The sequence below is a fragment of the Diplotaxodon limnothrissa genome, linkage group LG6 (genome assembly GCF_057381915.1).
Source record: "Diplotaxodon limnothrissa isolate DT_005_m linkage group LG6, D_limnothrissa_male_GT1.1, whole genome shotgun sequence".
Lineage (NCBI taxonomy): Eukaryota > Metazoa > Chordata > Actinopteri > Cichliformes > Cichlidae > Diplotaxodon > Diplotaxodon limnothrissa.
Window position 1 is genome coordinate 43230305 of NC_140601.1, and position 19234 is coordinate 43249538.

General features: G+C 43.1%; 1 protein-coding gene across 2 annotated transcripts in view; it reads left to right on the top strand.

Annotated features, from left to right (window-relative positions):
- The window catches only part of LOC146631304 (NLR family CARD domain-containing protein 3-like), a 54167-nt gene extending 40715 nt beyond the window's left edge, over positions 1–13452 (top strand). The window contains exons 2-11 of one of the 2 annotated variants that reach the window (XM_085355252.1): positions 1400–1519; positions 1599–1682; positions 2133–2249; positions 4507–4579; positions 4730–4931; positions 5056–6853; positions 9007–9177; positions 10121–10294; positions 12743–12789; positions 12923–13452. In XM_085355252.1, coding sequence (XP_085211378.1) covers positions 1443–1519; positions 1599–1682; positions 2133–2249; positions 4507–4579; positions 4730–4931; positions 5056–6853; positions 9007–9177; positions 10121–10294; positions 12743–12789; positions 12923–13452 — 3273 coding nt within the window. In that variant the 5' untranslated portion in view covers positions 1400–1442. Of the gene's footprint in view, positions 1–1399; positions 1520–1598; positions 1683–2132; positions 2250–4506; positions 4580–4729; positions 4932–5055; positions 6854–9006; positions 9178–10120; positions 10314–12742; positions 12790–12922 lie in introns of those variants that run through there. The other variant, XM_085355253.1, reaches the window with a different exon arrangement.
- The last annotated feature ends 5782 nt before the right edge of the window (positions 13453–19234 follow it).

The following is a 19234-nucleotide window of genomic DNA, read 5'->3' on the forward strand; positions in this document are numbered from 1 at the left end:
ACAAGCACCCATATATATTCAAATAAGTTTAAAAAAAAAGTTAATTTACCTGTTACTACCACACACCAAATCTGGTTGTTGGTACTTGCTGGCTTGTGTAGCCACGAGGTAACAAAAGCTCAACACTGCCCCCTAGCATCCTGGAGCACTTCTGCTGTGTTTTGTACGTGCTTCTGAGTTGCTGATGGGTTCCTGTGTTCTAAAGGTTGTTGCTCCTCACAGATCACAGTGTTTTCAGCCTTTGGTCAGTTTTTGCTGTCAGAACTTTCTTGATGTGATAGATGTGCAGCTGCAAACAAAAATTCAAAATTCAAATTCAAATTTTATTTGTCACGTACACAGTCATACACAGTACGATATGCAGTGAAATGCTTGGACAACTGCTCGTGACCTAAAGAAAACAAAAAAGGAAAAGGCTATGAATAAGATAGGAAATAAATATGAAAAATTAAAAAGGGAAATAAATATGAAAAATTAAAAAGGGAAATAAATATGAAAAATTAAAAAGGGTAAATTTTACTAGGAAGGAATAAAATATAAATTAAGGTTAAAAAGGAAATAACTGTACAACACAAATTAGAATGAAGGGTAAATTTAACTGGGAAAGAATAAGATAAAATATATAAATTAAAGTTGAAAATAAAATAACTGTACAACAAAATACACAATACACAATATAGAACTATATAAGAATGTATGAAGAAATATAAATAAATATATACACAATAACAGCAGCTGTACAAATATTAACTGGAAATGAAGAATATAATGTCCAGTGTTGTGCAATCCACATTATGTCTTCTGCAGTGCAAATATGCTTAAAGTGATTTAAGTGATGAAGTGAAAACAATGTCCAGAATGTCCAGTGTGTGTGTAAGAACTATATGTGTGGGTCAGTACTGTGTGGTGGTGTGATTGAGAGACCGTATCGTGCTGCTGTAAACGATTGTGTACTTTATTCTTTCCATACGTGCCAGTGCAACTCCGACTCAGTTTGATCGTCTGTCTCTGAACATTTACAGTTTTTATCAAATGAAAGGAAACAGGAAACACAGTGCAGTGAACGCTCTGCACAAGAACAACATTCAGTTTATTTCTGTAATGTGAACGTTATTTTTCCTCTCATTAACATGATACTGTCATAAGTACATTTATTTGATATGAACATTTATTTATTTTATAATTTATAACATAATGTTGTAGAAGTCTGTACAGTCTCTAAGAATAACGCTGCTTGTTGCTGTTATTATTGATCCCTTATTGATATGTGATGGTCAGTCCTACAACTACAGCAGATACCTCGTATTATCTGCACTCAGATGGAGCAGATCAACACATCAGACACGACCTCTGCAGCTCTCAGCTGATGTGCACATGAATGATTGTGTTTCCTCTGCAGGTGAAGGTAGAAAGTGTGTGTGAGCTGATTTGGATTGAGCAGCATGGATCAGTGTGAGGACAGAGAGGAGGGAGCCCCTCCCTCTAAAAGAGCCAGAGAGAGCCAGACCAAAGCTCAGAGGTGAGATGACCATCTCTAACTGTCCATGACTCCATGTCACAGCTCAGCACTCACATCTCTGCTCCATCATTATTCACAGGAACCCACCTGGACCTCCACCCAGAGAGCGTGACAAGTCTAAAAGCCCTCCCATAGAAGACCTGCCTGTGTCTGCTGCAGAGAGGTGAGCTGTTAGTAACATGAACTCTGTGTTGTCAGTTTGTTGTCTGATGTAAGTGATGATGATCTTTTTGCTTCGTGGTTTTTAAAATGATCTAAAATGTCTCAAAGGACACACAGGCTCAGCTGTAACTGTCATTTTTATCTGGTTTGAAGCCACATTTTGACAGAATTGGCTGTTTTTAACTATTTATTTTAAGAAGTTGTGGAAATTTAGACATCAGACATCTGGATCCTGAACTGTTATAGAAACAAATGCTGGCAGTGGGTAGTTTGACTTTAGCCTCGTGGCTAAACTGACCAAAACCAGCATGCCCACTGCCAACACTAGTTTGGAGTTTCCTTCTGCTCATGCTCAGCCTGCAATCCAGTTTGTCTTTAGGACGATGAAGGTATCCTAATCTTCATCAGCTTCTGTAGCTGCAAATTAAAAAAAATGTTTCCTCCCTAACAGGACCCATGGGAGTCCAGCTGGACTTGAAGCTGGACCCAGCTGTGTGTCCTTCAAGAGTGACTGGTCTAGACGTCAGCTCATTAATTTTAAAGTCCAGCAGGTGTCTGCTGCAGAGAGGTGAGCGGCTAGTAACATCAACTCTTTGAGAGCTGATTTAACTGCTTGGTGTTGTTGAATGTTGTTATACCTCCTCGTTTATCTGTTTGTGTAAGGTTTGTGGTGGGAGTAAGAGGACTGGGTAGATCTGGTGGACTCTGTACATTTCCATTTGTTTTCTGTTAAAAACACTAAGTAAGCAGGTTGGTGCCACCTATGCAGTGTTTTTCATCTTATGAATATTAAGATTTTTCTGTGTTTTTGTTTCGTTTTTAAGAGTAGAGCTCTGCCAGGTTAGGGTTAGTAGGTCTGACATTCAGCTGCAAATCATTCCAGTGTGGGCTGAAGGCCATCACTCGATGAAGCCAACAGAACCACATCATCTGTGAAAACCAGAGAGGATATTCTGAGACCACCCAAGTGAAAGCCTCGTGGCAATTCTGAACAGAACCGGTGACAAAGGGCAGCCCTGACAGAGTCCATCACCCACTGGGAAAGAGTGCAACTTACTGGTCCTCCTTCTTAAAGATGGGAACCACCACAGTCTGTCAATCTAGAGACACTGCCCCTGATAACCACGCAACATTGTAGAGATGAGTCAACCAACACAGCGCTAGAACGTCCAGAGTCTTCAGGAACTCAGAACGAACCTCTCTTGAAGGTCTGCTGGAGGTGTTAGTTGAAGATCTCACGGATATATCGACAAAACATTGAGAAACTAAAAACTATAGAGCATCTCATTCATTTAAAAACAAAGTTTATTGTTTTAATTACAAGAAACCTTCCAACACTGTAACTGACTGACCCATTTTAAAACGAAATAAAGCAGGAGGCCCAAACCATTGCACATACTGGTTCTGTATAGCACAAACGTTCTGCTACCAAATGACACCTGAGCATCCTGACTCAGGGTTTGAACGATTCATCCCATCGTCTGATCCAAACCATATTGTTAACGTTAATACAGGAACCTCTCTGTGGTTTGTTTATGACAAAACTGTGAGATTTCAACCTCTTGGATATGAATGTGGTTGTTTACCAGGACACAGATGAGTCAGAGACAGTTAGCAGCTCTGTACTCGTGTCCAACACGATGATCCAAAAAATGGTGAAGTTTGAGAGACATAATTATCTACTTCAAGTATCCGGTCGTTAAGTGATGACGTGATGAATCCTACTTCCGGGTCTAAAGTAGTCTGCGTTTAATATGGCTTTTGTGTTGTTAACATGTTTAATGTTTTGTATTTTCTTCTATTTGATCTCAAAAAGCTCCTAAAACAGTCAGTGATCACTGTTGACCTCCCTCGGCTTTTATTACCGCTAATCATTTATTTAAGCTCAGTTTTTAAAACCTTAGGATGTAACTACAGCCCAGCCCATGCAGCAGTATATGAATGACTAACCTCGTATTGTGGATGGATTATCTCAGTTGTTCTTCTGGCTGAAGTTTGGTCCTTTTACAGCATCCTGCCATGCGATTACATTTGTTCCTGACCACCGAGAACACTCACGTTAACTTTTATTGAGTGGAAAAAAAGTTAGCTTGTTTATATTATGCTAACATAGCTGTGTCGCTAGCAGTCACGTAGCACATCATTAAATAGCAGCTAGCCCAACTTCAGTAACCCTACAAACGTCACTGCTGTTTAGTTTTCTGTCTTCATTTATGCTGGAAGTGATAACAGAGCTGTACGTTTGAATTTGTTTCCAAAACCCCGCAGTCAGGAAATGCTATATTGTATTTAGATAGAAGCTAGCGAGCTAACTTCCTGCTAACTTCTAACTCCGTTAAATGTCATAAATTCCGTTTTCATGGATGCCTGGATGTTAAACTCAATTGTTACACCTGGTAGAGCAGAACGCTGATCATTTTATTAAAGATGAAAGACTTTAGACAGTTTTTCAACTCTCAGTAATGCCATAGTGATCGTTTGATATATGGACCTGCAGCGGAGTTTAGACCCAGACACGGCTAGTGACATCAGACTTAACGACCGGATGGTCGTTGAGCTGAGAGAGGAATTAATCATATCTTAGACGATTGATTGTTATTTAACTATTTCATTATGTTTTCTTTACAACTGTCATCCAAAGAGAATTTGTTAGCAGCTGATGTTGGCTTTTAGTTGGGAAACTTAAAGTAAAAAGAAACTAAGCTGAGCTGTTGATTTTTAGTACGATCAGCTGAAATCATAGCCATATACGACTAAGAGCAGTCATCTAAATAAATGTCTTTGTCAAAATATCACTGGCTGAATTGATGATAATTCCTCCACAGAGTGGACCAGGAGAGCTCAGAGGTTCAACGTGGTCAGACTGCCCATCAAACACAGCTGGACTCCATATTTATGGTCTGTACATGTACAACAACTACTTCTACATCTATTCTGTTCACAGTCATCTCCATGCTGCTCTTTGTAGACCAGCGGGGTGTCAGTGTGTCCAAAATGGATCTGATGATTTCAGTCTGATTGGCTCATTCATAAAGTATTCTGTTCCAGCTGCTGGAGGACAACATCATCACGTTTGTGAAGAACGAGCTGAAGAAGATCCTGAAGCTTCTGAGTCCAGATTACCCAGAATGCTTAGAGAGTCAGAGGGAGGATGATGAGAAGAGCAGAAGCAGAGAGGCATTTGTGAAGATCACAGTGGACTTCTTGAGGAGACTGAATGAGGAGGAGCTGGCTGACCGTCTGCTGCGCAGTAAGAAACAGATAAAGATTAGAGCTGGTTAATGAATGCTAAATTAACTAATATCTTGCAGATGGACAACATGCATGTGTACTTAATAAATTCTTGACTGAGATTTAATTAATTTGTTTTTTAGAAATTCCCACTGAAGGTTTTCAACATCATTTCAAGTCTGCACTGAAGAAGAAGTTCCAGCATGTGTTTGAGGGCATCGCTAAAGCAGGAAACCCGACCCTTCTGAATCAGATCTACACAGAGCTCCACATCACAGAGGGAGGGACTGCAGAGGTTAATGATGAACATGAGGTCAGACAGATGGAAACAGCATCCAGGAAACCAGACAGACCAGAAACAACCATCAGACAAGAAGACATCTTTAAACTCCCACCTGGAAGAGATGAGCCAATCAGAACTGTGCTGACAAAGGGAGTGGCTGGCATTGGGAAAACTGTCCTGACACAGAAGTTCACCCTGGACTGGGCTGAAGACAAAGCCAACCAGGACTTCCAGTTCATGTTTCCATTCACTTTCAGAGAGCTGAATGTGCTGAAAGAGGAGAAGTTCAGCTTGGTGGGACTTGTTCATCACTTCTTTACTGAAACCAAAGAAGCAGGAATCTGCAGCTTTGAAGACTTCCAGGTTGTGTTCATCTTTGATGGTCTGGATGAGTGTCGCCTTCCTCTGGACTTCCACAAAACTACAATCCTAACTGATGTTACAGAGTCCACCTCAGTGGATGTGCTGCTGATAAACCTCATCAGGGGGAAACTGCTTCCCTCTGCTCGCCTCTGGATAACCACACGACCTGCAGCAGCCAATCAGATCCCTCCTGGGTTTGTTGACATGGTGACAGAGGTCAGAGGGTTCACTGACCCACAGAAGAATAAGTACTTCAGGAAGAGAATTGGAGATAAGAAGCAGTCCAGCAGGATCATCTCCCACATCAAGACTTCACGAAGCCTCCACATCATGTGCCACATCCCAGTCTTCTGCTGGATCACTGCTACAGTTCTGGAGAATGTGCTGGAAACCAGAGAGGGAGGAGAGCTGCCCAACACCCTGACTGAGATGTACATCCGCTTCCTGGTGGTTCAGGCCAAAGTGAAGAAGGTCAAGTATGATGGAGGAGCTGAGACAGATCCACACTGGAGTCCAGAGAGCAGGAAGATGATGGAGTCTCTGGGAAAACTGGCTTTTGATCAGCTGCAGAAAGGAAACCTGATCTTCTATGAATCAGACCTGACAGAGTGTGGCATCGATATCAGAGCAGCCTCAGTGTACTCAGGAGTGTTCACACAGATCTTTAAAGAGGAGAGAGGACTGTACCAGGACAAGGTGTTCTGCTTCATCCATCTGAGTGTTCAGGAGTTTCTGGCTGCTCTTCATGTCCATCTGACCTTCATCAACTCTGGACTCAATCTGCTGGAAGAACAACAAACAACCTCCAAGAACTCTGACACAAGAGAATCTCCAGAGAAAAACTTCTACCAAACTGCTGTGAACAAGGCCTTACAGAGTCCAAATGGACATCTGGACTTGTTCCTCCGCTTCCTCCTGGGTCTTTCACTGCAGACCAATCAGACCCTCCTACGAGGCCTGCTGACACAGACAGGAAGTAGCTCACAGACCAATCAGGAAATGATCCAGTACATCAAGAAGACGCTAAGTGAGAATCTGTCTGCAGAGAAAAGCATCAATCTGTTCCACTGTCTGAATGAATTAAATGATCGTTCTCTAGTGGAGGAGATCCAGCAGTCCTTGAGTTCAGGAAGTCTCTCCACAGATAAACTGTCTCCTGCTCAGTGGTCAGCTCTGGTCTTCATCTTACTGTCATCAGAAAAAGATCTGGATGTGTTTGACCTGAATAAATACTCTGCTTCAGAGGAGGCTCTTCTGAGACTGCTACCAGTGGTCAAAGCCTCCAACAGAGCTCTGTAAGTAAATATGTGGTCATTCCTTTTTGAATTTGTGAAATATTCAAAATAATTCAGCTGTCAAAGGTCCTCTCGAGCCTCTCGATTATCAAAGACATGTCTTTAAATTGCTGCATTCATCTTTCCCTGACTAGTCTCCTGGTTCCTGCTGCCATAAACCTTCCCCACAGCATCCTGATGCCACCACTTGTTCACCTGTAGAGATGGTATTGGCCAGGTGATGACCTTTAGCTGGTTTCCTTTAGACACGACATTTGGCATTCTGGCCAAAGAGTTCACATCAGATCTTTGGTCACCTCTCTATTTGCTCTGAAATGCTCTCTCAAAAATGGGACCGTATATAAACAAGCCTGTGCCTTTAAAAATCACAGCCAGTCAACTGGTGGACTCTATTCAACTTGTAGAAATATCTAACAAATGATCAGTGGAAACGGGATACACCTGAGCTTAATTTTGAGTGGCATGGTTGTGAATACTTGCTTATACTTGCTTATACGTTTTATTTATTTATTTTTTGGTTGTTTCATTTTAAATAAGTTTCTGAAAATTTTTCAAGCAGACTTTTTTTTTTTACTTTGTCACTATGGGTTGTAAACAGCACACGGCAGAACCAACCACAGTTTCACAGTTTGCATCCTGCTGTATTTAACACTTTTTCCCGGTTGCTGTACACACACAGTCAGCTGCAGCTCCACAGCTTGCAGCGTGAGCCGGGATTGCATATGCCGTACAGGTGAGTCCATCTCCCCTACAGCGGCTCAGCGATAGGGAAGTGTGAGTTCAGGTGGCTACCCACGTATCCGTGGCGCTGGTGACGGGGGCCACCCATGTGGCGATTGCAGATGTAAGCAGAGGCTCCCACGTGGCTTGGCAGGTGGCCGGCATGCAGGACCACTTGGCGTGCTGACCTCAGGACACCGCTAGACCGGCCAGCACGGTGACCTCAGGAGTAGCACGACCCTTGCACGCTTCGACCTCCACCACCTGCTTTAGATGCCCTTCGCAGCCCCTCCTCGACCTCCACCTCTGGCTGGAGAGGCCCCTCGCGCTGCCTCTGGCCGGTCCGTGAAGACACACCTGTCGCTCTGCGGCCCTCCTCCGGGACCATGACGGGTGCAGGCCCCTGCCGGCCAACAGCCGCTCCCACCCAAGGAGTGGGTGATGGGTGCGCTGACAGGCTGCATCCTGGCTGGTTTCACCCTGGAGGCCAGAACAGGCGCTGTGCAGTTGAGGGTCATAGGTGGGGGTGGCGGGGGTGGCGGCCAGGAACTAATCTGAGCTGCTAGACTCATGATTCGCTGCATCCGGGAATCGGATCAGTTTTCTAGTTCTTCCCACGGGTGGCGAGACACCGCTGCCTGCCAGCTCGGCCACTTTTTGGGCCAGCTCCTTCCCTGGCTGGCCCGGTCTTGGGTCTGCCACGCCCCCTCCTGGGTTTTGGCGCCACTGTAAACATCACACAGCAGACCCAACCACAGTTTCATGCTTTTCAGCATGCTGCTTTATTTAACAGCCCAACACATACCAACAACAACAATCTAATGACTAACAGCACAGCCTTTTAAGCCAGCAAGGCATGATTGGTGTGATTCATTTTGGAATGAGGCTCTAACATGACAACTTGGAGAAAACTGAACTGCTGTGAATACTTTCTGCATGCATTCTAGATCTGATCCTTCGGCCTCGTCTCCGAGATTTGCTAGCCTCGTGTTTTTCACTCACAATGTTGTCTTCAAGGACAGGAGTTTTGTTCTTTATATCAATTACACATACTTTAGTTAGCTAATCATAGCTCAGTTTATAACTCGCCTTCAGTGTAGTCTGTTATCTCCTTTTTCATTTCTGCTATGAACTTTCCAACAAGTGTGATCATACCAGAAGCTTACTGACCAAAAGCATCTGGTGGAGGTGCAACACTTAAGTGTCCCTTAGAAGAGATTTGTTTGGGCCAAGAAAGTGACCAATAGTGCCTTCTGTTTATGCCAACAGGTATATTTAGACAGAGGTTGATTTGTGTTTTCACCAAGAAAATTTAAAATGTTTTATTAAATTTGTTTTAACTCAAATTTTAGATTCTTTTCTTAACCATGAATTGGGTTGTCTAGGTTCAGCATTTACAGTAATTTAATCTTATCACAAATCTTGCTTTTCAGATTGAGTGGCTGTAACCTTTCAGGGAGAAGCTGTGAAGTTCTGTCTGCTCTCAACTTCCAGTCCTCTAGTCTCCGAGAGCTGGACCTGAGTAACAATGACCTGTGGGATTCAGGAGTGAGGCTTTTCTCTGCAGGACTGAAAAATCCACATTGTAAACTGGAATTTCTCAGGTCAGGAATCAGCCATAAAACATTAAATTGTATTAATATTTAAACACCTACCAATCATATAATTGTCAAATTATTTTTGTTTAACCTTTTGCATAGTGTTAGACTCTGGGTACTGTAGACTTTTTTCATATTTCATATTTTTGCATGTTTAAAAAGTGAATTCATTCACCGTCCATTTAGAGAATTTAGGGCTATTTTGTGCTTGTGATATACTAATTCCCTTTCATTGCTATGAATGATAGATTAAGGAAAAACTGCAGGAAATGCAAAAAGACCTTGAGACATTGAGAATAGTTACAAGTACCTGGGAATCCCACAGGCAAATGTGGCTTCCAGGAAAGCTGCAACCACAAGTTCTGAGCAGTCAGCCGAATGGGAAGAACAAGATCTGGACAATCAATACCTATGCCCTTCCCCACTGGTGAGATCATCAGTTGGCTAAAGGAGGCGATAGAAAAAGCAGATGAAGACAGCCATAGTGATAGATGTAGCTGAGTGATAGTAATATGAGAAACCTGAAAAATACGACGGGCTGTGAGATGAGCTCAAAAAGATGTCGAGGGTGAAGGAAACAGTGGTTCTCTTGGTAACTGGAGCAGCGAGGGCAGTGACCTCCAAACTGGGCGAGTGGTTCCAGCAGATCCCAGGAATGACGTCTGAGATCTGCGTCCAGAAGATTGCAGTCCTAGGAACAGCAAAGATACTGTGCAGAACCCTCATGGCCTTATCACTGTGAAAGACAAAGCTGGCACCGCTGATTAACAATGGGCAAAAAAATCCAACTAATTATATCTCATTATGTGTTCTCAATTGCTGCTGCTATAAATAAAGCTAACATTAACTGAATGCGTGGAATGGGTGCGTGGCATTCAAGCTCAAACAAAAGAAAAAAACAACAACACAGCAACAACAAAAAAGTGTTCACACGTTGTTCTGTCTGCAGTCTGTCAGGCTGTCTGATCACAGAGGAAGGCTGTACGTCTCTGGCCTCAGCTCTGAGCTGCAACCCCTCCCATCTGAGAGAGCTGGACCTGCGTTACAATCATCCAGGAGACTCGGGAATGAAGCTGCTGTCGGCTGGACTTAAGGATCCAGACTGGAGACTGGACACTCTCAGGTATGGAGAGAATGTCTGATAGAGGAGGATGAATTTTAATTTCCTCAGGGAATGATAGAGTTCTCTGATTCTCTCCCTTTCACATATATTCTACGTGTGAATCAAAGGAACATGTGTTTCGTTCAGCCTGCTATCCCACAGCTTCCCATCCAGTGTGATACTCAGCCTTTCAGCCTTAACTGGAGAGCAGTCTTCTGGTCGAGTCAGTGCTAAATCAGCTGTCGGCCTTCTTCACGTAGTTACTGGGTCTTACAGACAGACGCATCAAACAAACAGACATTTTATCTTCTAAAAGGATTCAGTGTTTCTTTTGATAATAAAAGCCTAAGCACCAAATGAGCAATACATATTTAGCCCTTCTACTTCTCAACATCTGGGGCTCCAACTTATCTCTCGACTCAGTCCTGAGTCCTCCTCACCCGACCCCAACCAGCAATGGCATCTGATAGTTTGGTGGCACGTGTTCGTCCTTTACTGCCGTTGTTATCAATCTGTTTATAAGAGTCCTCAAACATGAGATCTGACAACATCAATCCCAGAAAATTCTTTCATCTCATGTGACAGTTTCCATAATCCTTCCGGTGCCCTGGTAACTGACCCGTCCAGAGCTGTATAATTTGAAATATACATACAACAAGCCGACCCAGGTATTGGACACACCCAATGTGTCCAATTTTTTGCCAAAAGCATAACTAAAGCTATCCTGATCTGGACTGTCATAACTGACGTTGACATCAACTTTTCTGACAGTCCAGCTATTGCATTCCTGGTCAGGTTAGCCCATTTCTGCACATTGTAATGAACATAATTAATACAGCTAAAATCCTTATTGGGTGTTATGCAAAGTACTATAGACTCAAACCCGTTAACTGTTGGGTTTGCCAATTTATAAGTAAGTAACGTGTACTTATTAAGCGCTTTTTGTAGACAGGCCGTCACAAAGAGCTGAACATGAAGGTAAAAATAAACAGAACGCTAAGTATCCAAACTCTCTGTGAATGGTACTCATGGACAAGGCCCATTTAATCAATGGCCCTTGAATCAGTGGTTGTTGATCAATGGGGATGAGAATTTGCATAATTATGATACTGACCTCCCAGCCCATTGTTCCTTCAGTGGGCTGGTTTCAGTCATTATGCAAATTTACTGTTTATAAGGTTGAAACCTGCAGTCAGCTGAGACTGAAGACGTCACCTGGATGATGACGAAACGTTTCTCCCACAAAACGCTATGTCCAGATGAACAGAATCAACTTTTGGAGATTTACTTACCTGGATGATTGAGAAATGCATCAAGAAGAACACTAAGTAACAAAACAGACAATATAAACAATACAAAAGGTTAAAGGTAAATAAAAAAGGTAAAAGAAATGAAAGCGATCAACAGAAGGCTTTGAATGAATTTTTATTCATCTGGAACTCCTTTCTGTATCCCTGTTGATTTATATGTGCTGAGAATTTTGTCTAATATGGACCGTCTATTCCAATTTTTGGACTGATGTACCTTTTGTCTTATAACTCTTACTGGCAGTCCCAACCTGACCATTGAGCAAGACACTGACCAGGCACTGGGCAATACCAAAACAAATCAGCCTTTATATCAAAGATCTGGAAGAATTTGGCCATAAAGTAAAATTCATGGTGCCGTCAGGGCGTACGTCCTCTACTTTGGTATCCAGATTTCGATATAAACAACAGGCTCTGCTTACCTTTATTTTGAAGGCTTTCTGTGAGCTGAACCGAAACCAGTTGAAAAACTCCGTCAGGGTCGCCACTTTGTTGTGTTCATTTTTCTTTCTTAAGGAAGGAGAACGACTATCTTTGGAAAGATTTTATTGGCTTCAGCAGTTGAAGTTGCAAGTTATTGCGTGCTGGACCTCAATGTGAACACGCGGTCTGCTTCACAAATAGGATGGCCCTGTAAGCATGAAATACAGTTTTATACCGCGATGTGGTGCTCCTGCCGTCTCCCCTGCGGGTCTTCTCCACTCCGTCCATGTCTGACCTTGTCCTACCATCTGCTCCTTTCCTGAAAAAAAGGAAAAACACCTCCGTAGCCTAACCTTGTTGCACTAATATTATCCAGCAATTCTTAGCTCTTATTTTCTATTGATTATCTAAATCTGGGACATTGTGTTCGGACTCTCTCAGCCCAGAAAAAATATCCCCGTGACTCTAACTCCACAATTGATGTGTAAGCATGTTTGCAAGCTCTACATGTCAGTCTTAATAATTCAATTTAAGAATATTGCTGAATTAATGCGTTTGGCCCTTATTACATGGAGTGCCACATTTGTATGAGCACAATAGGAATGTGTATAAACCATCAAGCAAAAGCAGCTTTATTTAATCATTTTCCATCCTAACACTATCAGTCTGTGTATGAGAGCCATGTAATGTCCATGTGTGCATGCTGACTGTGCTGCACTGACCCCCCTCCTCCTTTCAGGGTGGAGCCTGCTGGAGAACAATGGTTGACACCAGGTCTGAGGAAGTGTAAGTGTGTTTTTAAAGGGATTCATGAAAACAAAGCAGCACACATTCACATCTCTGATCCATCATCTGTTCAATCAATGAACAGATGATGGATCAATAACTGCAGCTGGATTGTGTTTGTTCTCTCCATCAGATTCCTGTCAACTCACAATCGACACAAACACAGTGAACACAAAGCTCCAACTGTCTGACAACAACAGGAAGGTGACACATGTGGAGGAGGTTCAGTCGTATCCTGATCATCCAGACAGATTCGATGTTCGTCCCCAGCTGCTGTGCACAAATGGTCTGACTGGTCGCTGTTACTGGGAGGTCGAATGGGGAGGACTGGTTGATATATCAGTGAGTTACAGAAGAATCAGAAGGAAAGGAGAGACGTACAACTGTGTTTTTGGATACAACGATCAGTCCTGGAGTCTGGACTGCATTAAAGATGGTCCTGATGCTGTCTGTCACAATAACAATCGAGCATCCATCTCCTCCTCCTCCTCCTCCTCCGTCTCTAACAGAGCAGCAGTGTATGTGGACTGTCCTGCTGGCACTCTGTCCTTCTACAGAGTCTCTGACACTCTGATCCACCTCCACACCTTCAACACCACATTCACTGATACTCTTTATCCTGGGTTTTGGTTAGAAAGTGGTGCCTCAGTGTGTCTGTGCTGAGTGTAAAGAGGGTCGTCCTGTTAGAGAAACACTGACTGTTGAACAGTTCAGTCTGTACATGTCTGTCTCTTTCACTCACAAACGATTTTCAATTCTTTTTTTTATTTAGTTTATTGCACCTTTTTCCAATTTATGTAGTTACTACGGACTTAATGCATACATATTATTACAATTTGGGATGTAATGGTTGTATTGATGTATAGCAACTTGAAAACTAACTTACCTTAAATATGTTTATTTGCAATCTCGAGATTTGCTGCAGCTTGAATTACTTTCTACTGAGTTGTAGCAGCGCATTTTCATGTGGTGTTCTCTGTGTGTTTGAACCAAGTTATGTAATATTTGCATAATTTGAGTTATTATATATTATGTCATGGACATGTATATGCATGCATGCATGTGTAGGTTTATCGTATTAGATATTGTTTGAGTTTATATTAGTTGAAGCTGCCTCCACCAGTGTGTGAATGCGAGAGAGAATGAATAGTGGTATTGTAAAGCGCTTTGGGTGCCTAGAAAAGCGCTATATAAATCCAATCCATTATTATTATTATTGAACCACTGCTGGTGTGACATATATTTAGTCTAATGGCAACATATGTTACTACAAACTGCTGGCAACACTGAGCATTGAGGTGACAATAAACTAGCTGACTGTGACAGCCTCTTGTCCTCCTTCCTGTATTCTGACCGATACACCATCTTGTTAGCTGAACCTAAAAGAACCAGCCCTCGCCTACTACTTACATATGGTGTCCAATGTGTGCCAAAATTGGGCCGGGCTGGAAACACCTAAACATTTATTAAAAGTGCTATAATTTTTTTACTTTTTCACTTTAGAAACAGAAATCTTTGCACAGGTGATCTTTATATGTTCATTACTGAATTTCTGGATTAAAATCTGAACTAAAGCATATTTTTAAAAGGTTTTTATGCTGGAAAAAATAAATAAATTAGGTGAGGAAAAAATCTATTTAATGTTTCTGTGTTCCAGCCTCGGTAACTTTGACACAGTAACATCAGCTGCAATTTTTACATCTCTGATGAAATCTCACAATTTTATTTATACAGCGCCAAATCACACAAACAGTCGCCTCAAGGTGCTTTATATTGTAAGGTCGACCCTACAATAACACATACAGAGAAAAACCCAACAATCAATGACCCCCTATGAGCAAGCAATAAAAAGTGTGATTAATGCAGAGAGGTCTATTAACACCTAGTGAGTGAGAAAGGCTGAAGGCTCTGCCTCCCATTCTACTTTTAAATACTCTAGGAACAACAAGTAGGCCTGCAGAGCGAGAGCGAAGTGCTCTAATAGGGTGATATGGTACTACAAGGTCATTAAGATAAGATGGGGCCTGATTATTTAAGACCTTGTATGTGAGGAGCAGGATTTTGAATTCTGGATTTAACAGGAAGCCAAAACAGGAGAAATCTGCTCTCTTTCTAGTCCCTGTCAGGACTCTTGCTGCAGCATTTTGGATTAGCTGAAGGCTTTTCAGGGAGTTTTTAGGACTTCCTGATAATAATGAATTACAGTCGTCCAGCCTGGAAGTAATAAATGCATGAACTAGTTTTTCAGCGTCACTCTGAGACAGGATATTTCTAACTTTAGAGATGTTGCACAAATGGAAGAAAGCAGTCTTACATATTTGTTTAATATGTGCGTTGAAGGACATGTCCTGGTCAAAAATGACTCCAAGGTTCCTCACAGCGTTACTGGAGGCCAAGGTAATGCCATCCAGAGTAAGAATCTGCTTAGATACCATATTTCTAAGATTTTCAGGGCCGAGTACAATAACCTCAGTTTGATCTGAATTAAGAAGCAGAAAGTTAGCGGCCATCCAGGTCTTTATGTCTTTAAGACATTCCTGCAGTTTAACTAATTGGTGTGTGTTATCTGGCTTCATGGACAGATAGAGCTGGGTGTCATCTGCATAGCAGTGAAAATGTATGCTATGTCTTCTAATGATACTGCCTAAGGGAAGCATGTATAATGTAAACAGAATTGGTCCTAGCACTGAACCCTGTGGAACTCCATAATTAACCTCAGTGTGTGAAGAGGACTCTCCATTTACATGCACAAACTGGAGTCTATTAGATAGATATGATACAAACCACTGCAGTGCGTATAAGCACATTGTGCGCTATCGGTCCTGCGTGCTGCACAACAACATTCAATAGTTAATATTTACTGTTATTTACACTTAGCTAGATTAATGCTTTGCTGCTATTTCTTTTATGTTGCTCTGTTTTTTTGGTTGTTTTCTCTTCTTTTTCCTCTCAACAGGTGACTCGGGAGATTTTTCTTCTTTTTAATAATAATAATAATAATAAATTTTATTTATGAGCGCCTTTCAAGTCACCCAAGGACACTTTACAATAGGATAAAACACTTAGTAAAACAATGGCAGAATAAGAACAATAAAATACAAGCACAAGATAAAATGAACAAACAGTGGATTCACAGTGAATATGCAGATTTGAACAGATGAGTTTTGAGTTGGGATTTAAACTGGGGGAGAGAACCAATATTTCTTATTTCAGGGGGCAGAGAGTTCCACAGCCTGGGAGCAGAGCAGCTGAAAGCTCTGCTTCCCATGGTGGTGAGGCGGAAGGAAGGTACAGTAAGCTGGATAGAAGAAGAAGAACGAAGTGAACGGGCAGAACAAGTGGTGGTTAACAGGTCAGAAAGGTAAGAAGGAGCGAGGTTATGAATGGCCTCTTCCCCTCTGTTCTTCTTTTCCTTCATCTTTCTTTCTTTCTTTCACACTCTGAAGACCACCTCCACCTCCTCCAAAGCTTCTCCTCCCTGAAAGCTGCTCTATGCACCAAGGACTGGACAGAGGTCAGAGTCCGTCCACCATCATATGAGGGGACTGTGGGGAGAGCTTTGGTGACATTTCTGAATCAAGTAAACTCGATATTCAGGAAAGGGAAGAGGTAGAAGCTGCTTTAGGTGGAGAAACAGAAATGTTTATACAACTAGTGCTGGTCCTGCAGTTTGTCTGTGCTTGTGCTCCCTCGATGGCTGGTTTCCTTGTATGATACCTTGTATGTGTTCAGGTCCTTTTCCTTGAAGGGCACACAGAGGGATCTAAGAAAACTAATACACCGCTTACATTGGGGATGATGATTTTGTTCATTGTATATATAATAAATTGTACAGATCAAGTCAAACACAATACATTCATCCATCCATTAGTTTTCCTCCACTTATCCAAGCCCAGGTTGCTCCCTGTCAGATGAGGTCGGTGAAGGAGCTGGTCAATTCCACGAAATTTGGGAAGAACCTGCGGTAATAACAAGCCAGCCCCAACAACCACCTCAGTTCTTGTTTGGTCTTGGGACATGGGCAGGACACGATGGCTGCCGTCGTATCTATCTAAGGGCGCATTTGGCCCACCTCCCAAGTGGTATCCCAGATACTGAACCTCCCTTCGACCAGTTGCACACTTCTAGAGGTTGGCTGTGAGTCCCACCTGGGACTCATTGACCCCAGCCACTCATATTGCTCTGTACAGGTGTCACTGTGGACGATTACATGATCACACACAAAGCGTGCAGACACAGCACACGGTCTATGAAGAGCTGGAAAGTGGAAAAGGGCTGGAGAGAGCTCTGAACAAGCCGAAAGGAAGTGTGATGAATTGGAAAAAGCCGTACGGAGAAGCCGGTTTTTTCCTTAGACTCTGCAGACAAGGACATCTGCCAGTAGCCCTTGGTTAAATCCAGTGTCATGAAAAAGCGAGCAGTGCCTAATCGGTCCAGGAGCTTGTCGACTCGGGGCATGGGATAAGCATCAAACTGTAAGACCTCATTCACCTTGTGGTAGTAAGCACAGAACCATATAGACCCATCTTTCTGCACCAGAATTATTGGGCTACAGCACACAGTTAGTGTCATTCAGGTAACCAATAGGGCCGTGAACGCACCGTCATGCATGGGCATGTTTCAAAATGGTGCTCTATGAGCGTGGTATGACCGCGTTACAGCCCATTAGCCCCACTATGGGGTTATAGCCACCCAGAAAAGCATTTCACTGCGGCTGGTAGCACCAACAACAAGTGTGTACTTCTTCTGTGCAAGTGTCACATCGCATTAGATGCAGACTGTCTCTAATCAAGGCAAAATGCAGATAGGTCAGCGCTGTATTCGGGCACACCATGTAACCACTAATTTTCATCACTTGGGTAAAGGCACGATTGCTCTATTGGGAAATCTGGAGCAATCGTGGAGTGAGTTACTGGAGGCAGAGGGGTCTCCCAAGAAGGCCCTGCAATCTCCTCCTCCACAGAGTTGGCATCGTACGACCTCGCGTCACCGCTGAGTGTAGCAGAGATGCGACATGCTCCTATAGGTCATGAACGCATCCCCACATGCTGCCAAACAGGTCATTAAACCCCCACCAATCTGTCTCCAGAATTAATGGATGCATTAAGCCGGAGCTAACCACATCCTTTCCTCTGTGCATTTGGCCCTTGTGTATCATTTCTAGCAGCACTAAGGGATTTTTGTATATGTCCCCATGCATGCACCTAACCAATCAGACTCCAACAATGGTTTTGGTGGGTCAGGGTCTGCGGGCAGCCCAAGTCCACTATAGCCTGGTATGTACTCCCTTGGCACCTTACTGGAACATTGTATATCTCTCCTGGACCAGGGGAAAGTGTTGGGAGATTGGCAACAAAGAACATCTGTCCAGCCTCCATCAGTGGACACTCCCAGTCAAAATGCACCAGTCGCCCACACGTTCAACACTCCTGCCCCGGCATCTGTGCAACCCCCGGTGGGTCGGGTGGAGCATCCATAGCTGCTGGAATCCTGGGAGAGAGAGGAGAAAGAAATGGGAGGGAGCTGAGAAGGTCAGGAGGGAGCTGAGAAGCTTCCTCTTCAGGGCTGGAACTGGCTATCCAAACTGGCTGAAGGTGCTGGGCCCTCCGGTCACACTGCCAGATGGTCCTTGGTCAGTGTGACTGCCACCTCCAGGTTTGCTGGCTGGAGACAGCTTACCCATTATGCCACCCCATCCCAAAGCCCCTCCACAAACTGCTCCATCAGTATTGAATCCAGCAGACCCAGCTGCAACTGTCTCACCGCTGCAACCACGAAGCCACGGAGCAAAAGTGAAGGGTCGGTCCTCCTTTGGTGCCAGTTTAACACTCATCCTGGTTACAGAGACCCAGCACATACAGACGGCCATGATGTTGTGTTTACGTGTCTTTACTAACACAGTGAATTTGTCTACATAGTTTGCACACTCAGCTGTGTCCGCCCACCTCCCCTGGCAGTGCCCCTGAACCTACTGCACCATGCCTGCAGCTGAGCCAAAGACCAAACCCCACCACCTGTAAGACAGGGGAGAGATGTGAAGCCAGGATGACCAGAACATCTGAGAATTTTACTATGTAATGCAAGATGTCTAATAGTAAATGTGCAAAATGTTTTAACGCTGCTTTGATGTTAAAGAAATTAACAACACGTGCACTAAAAGGGCAATAATGAGACAGCTAATGTTAATCTTAATCATTTATAATGTGTCCAGTTTAACGTACCAGTATACATGCATACTCGTGTATAATCAGGGTCCACTGTGGTAGGACTATCCGGGCCTGCCACAACCACCAGCTGACCAAATCATCTTATTCTTCACTAATGACATATCATTGCTGGATGTCATCAAGATTGATTATATTTCATCCTTTAGAGTCTAGTTTTTTGACACCAACAAATCTCCATAAAATAGATAAATATCCTGGGTGCCAGACAAGCAATTAAG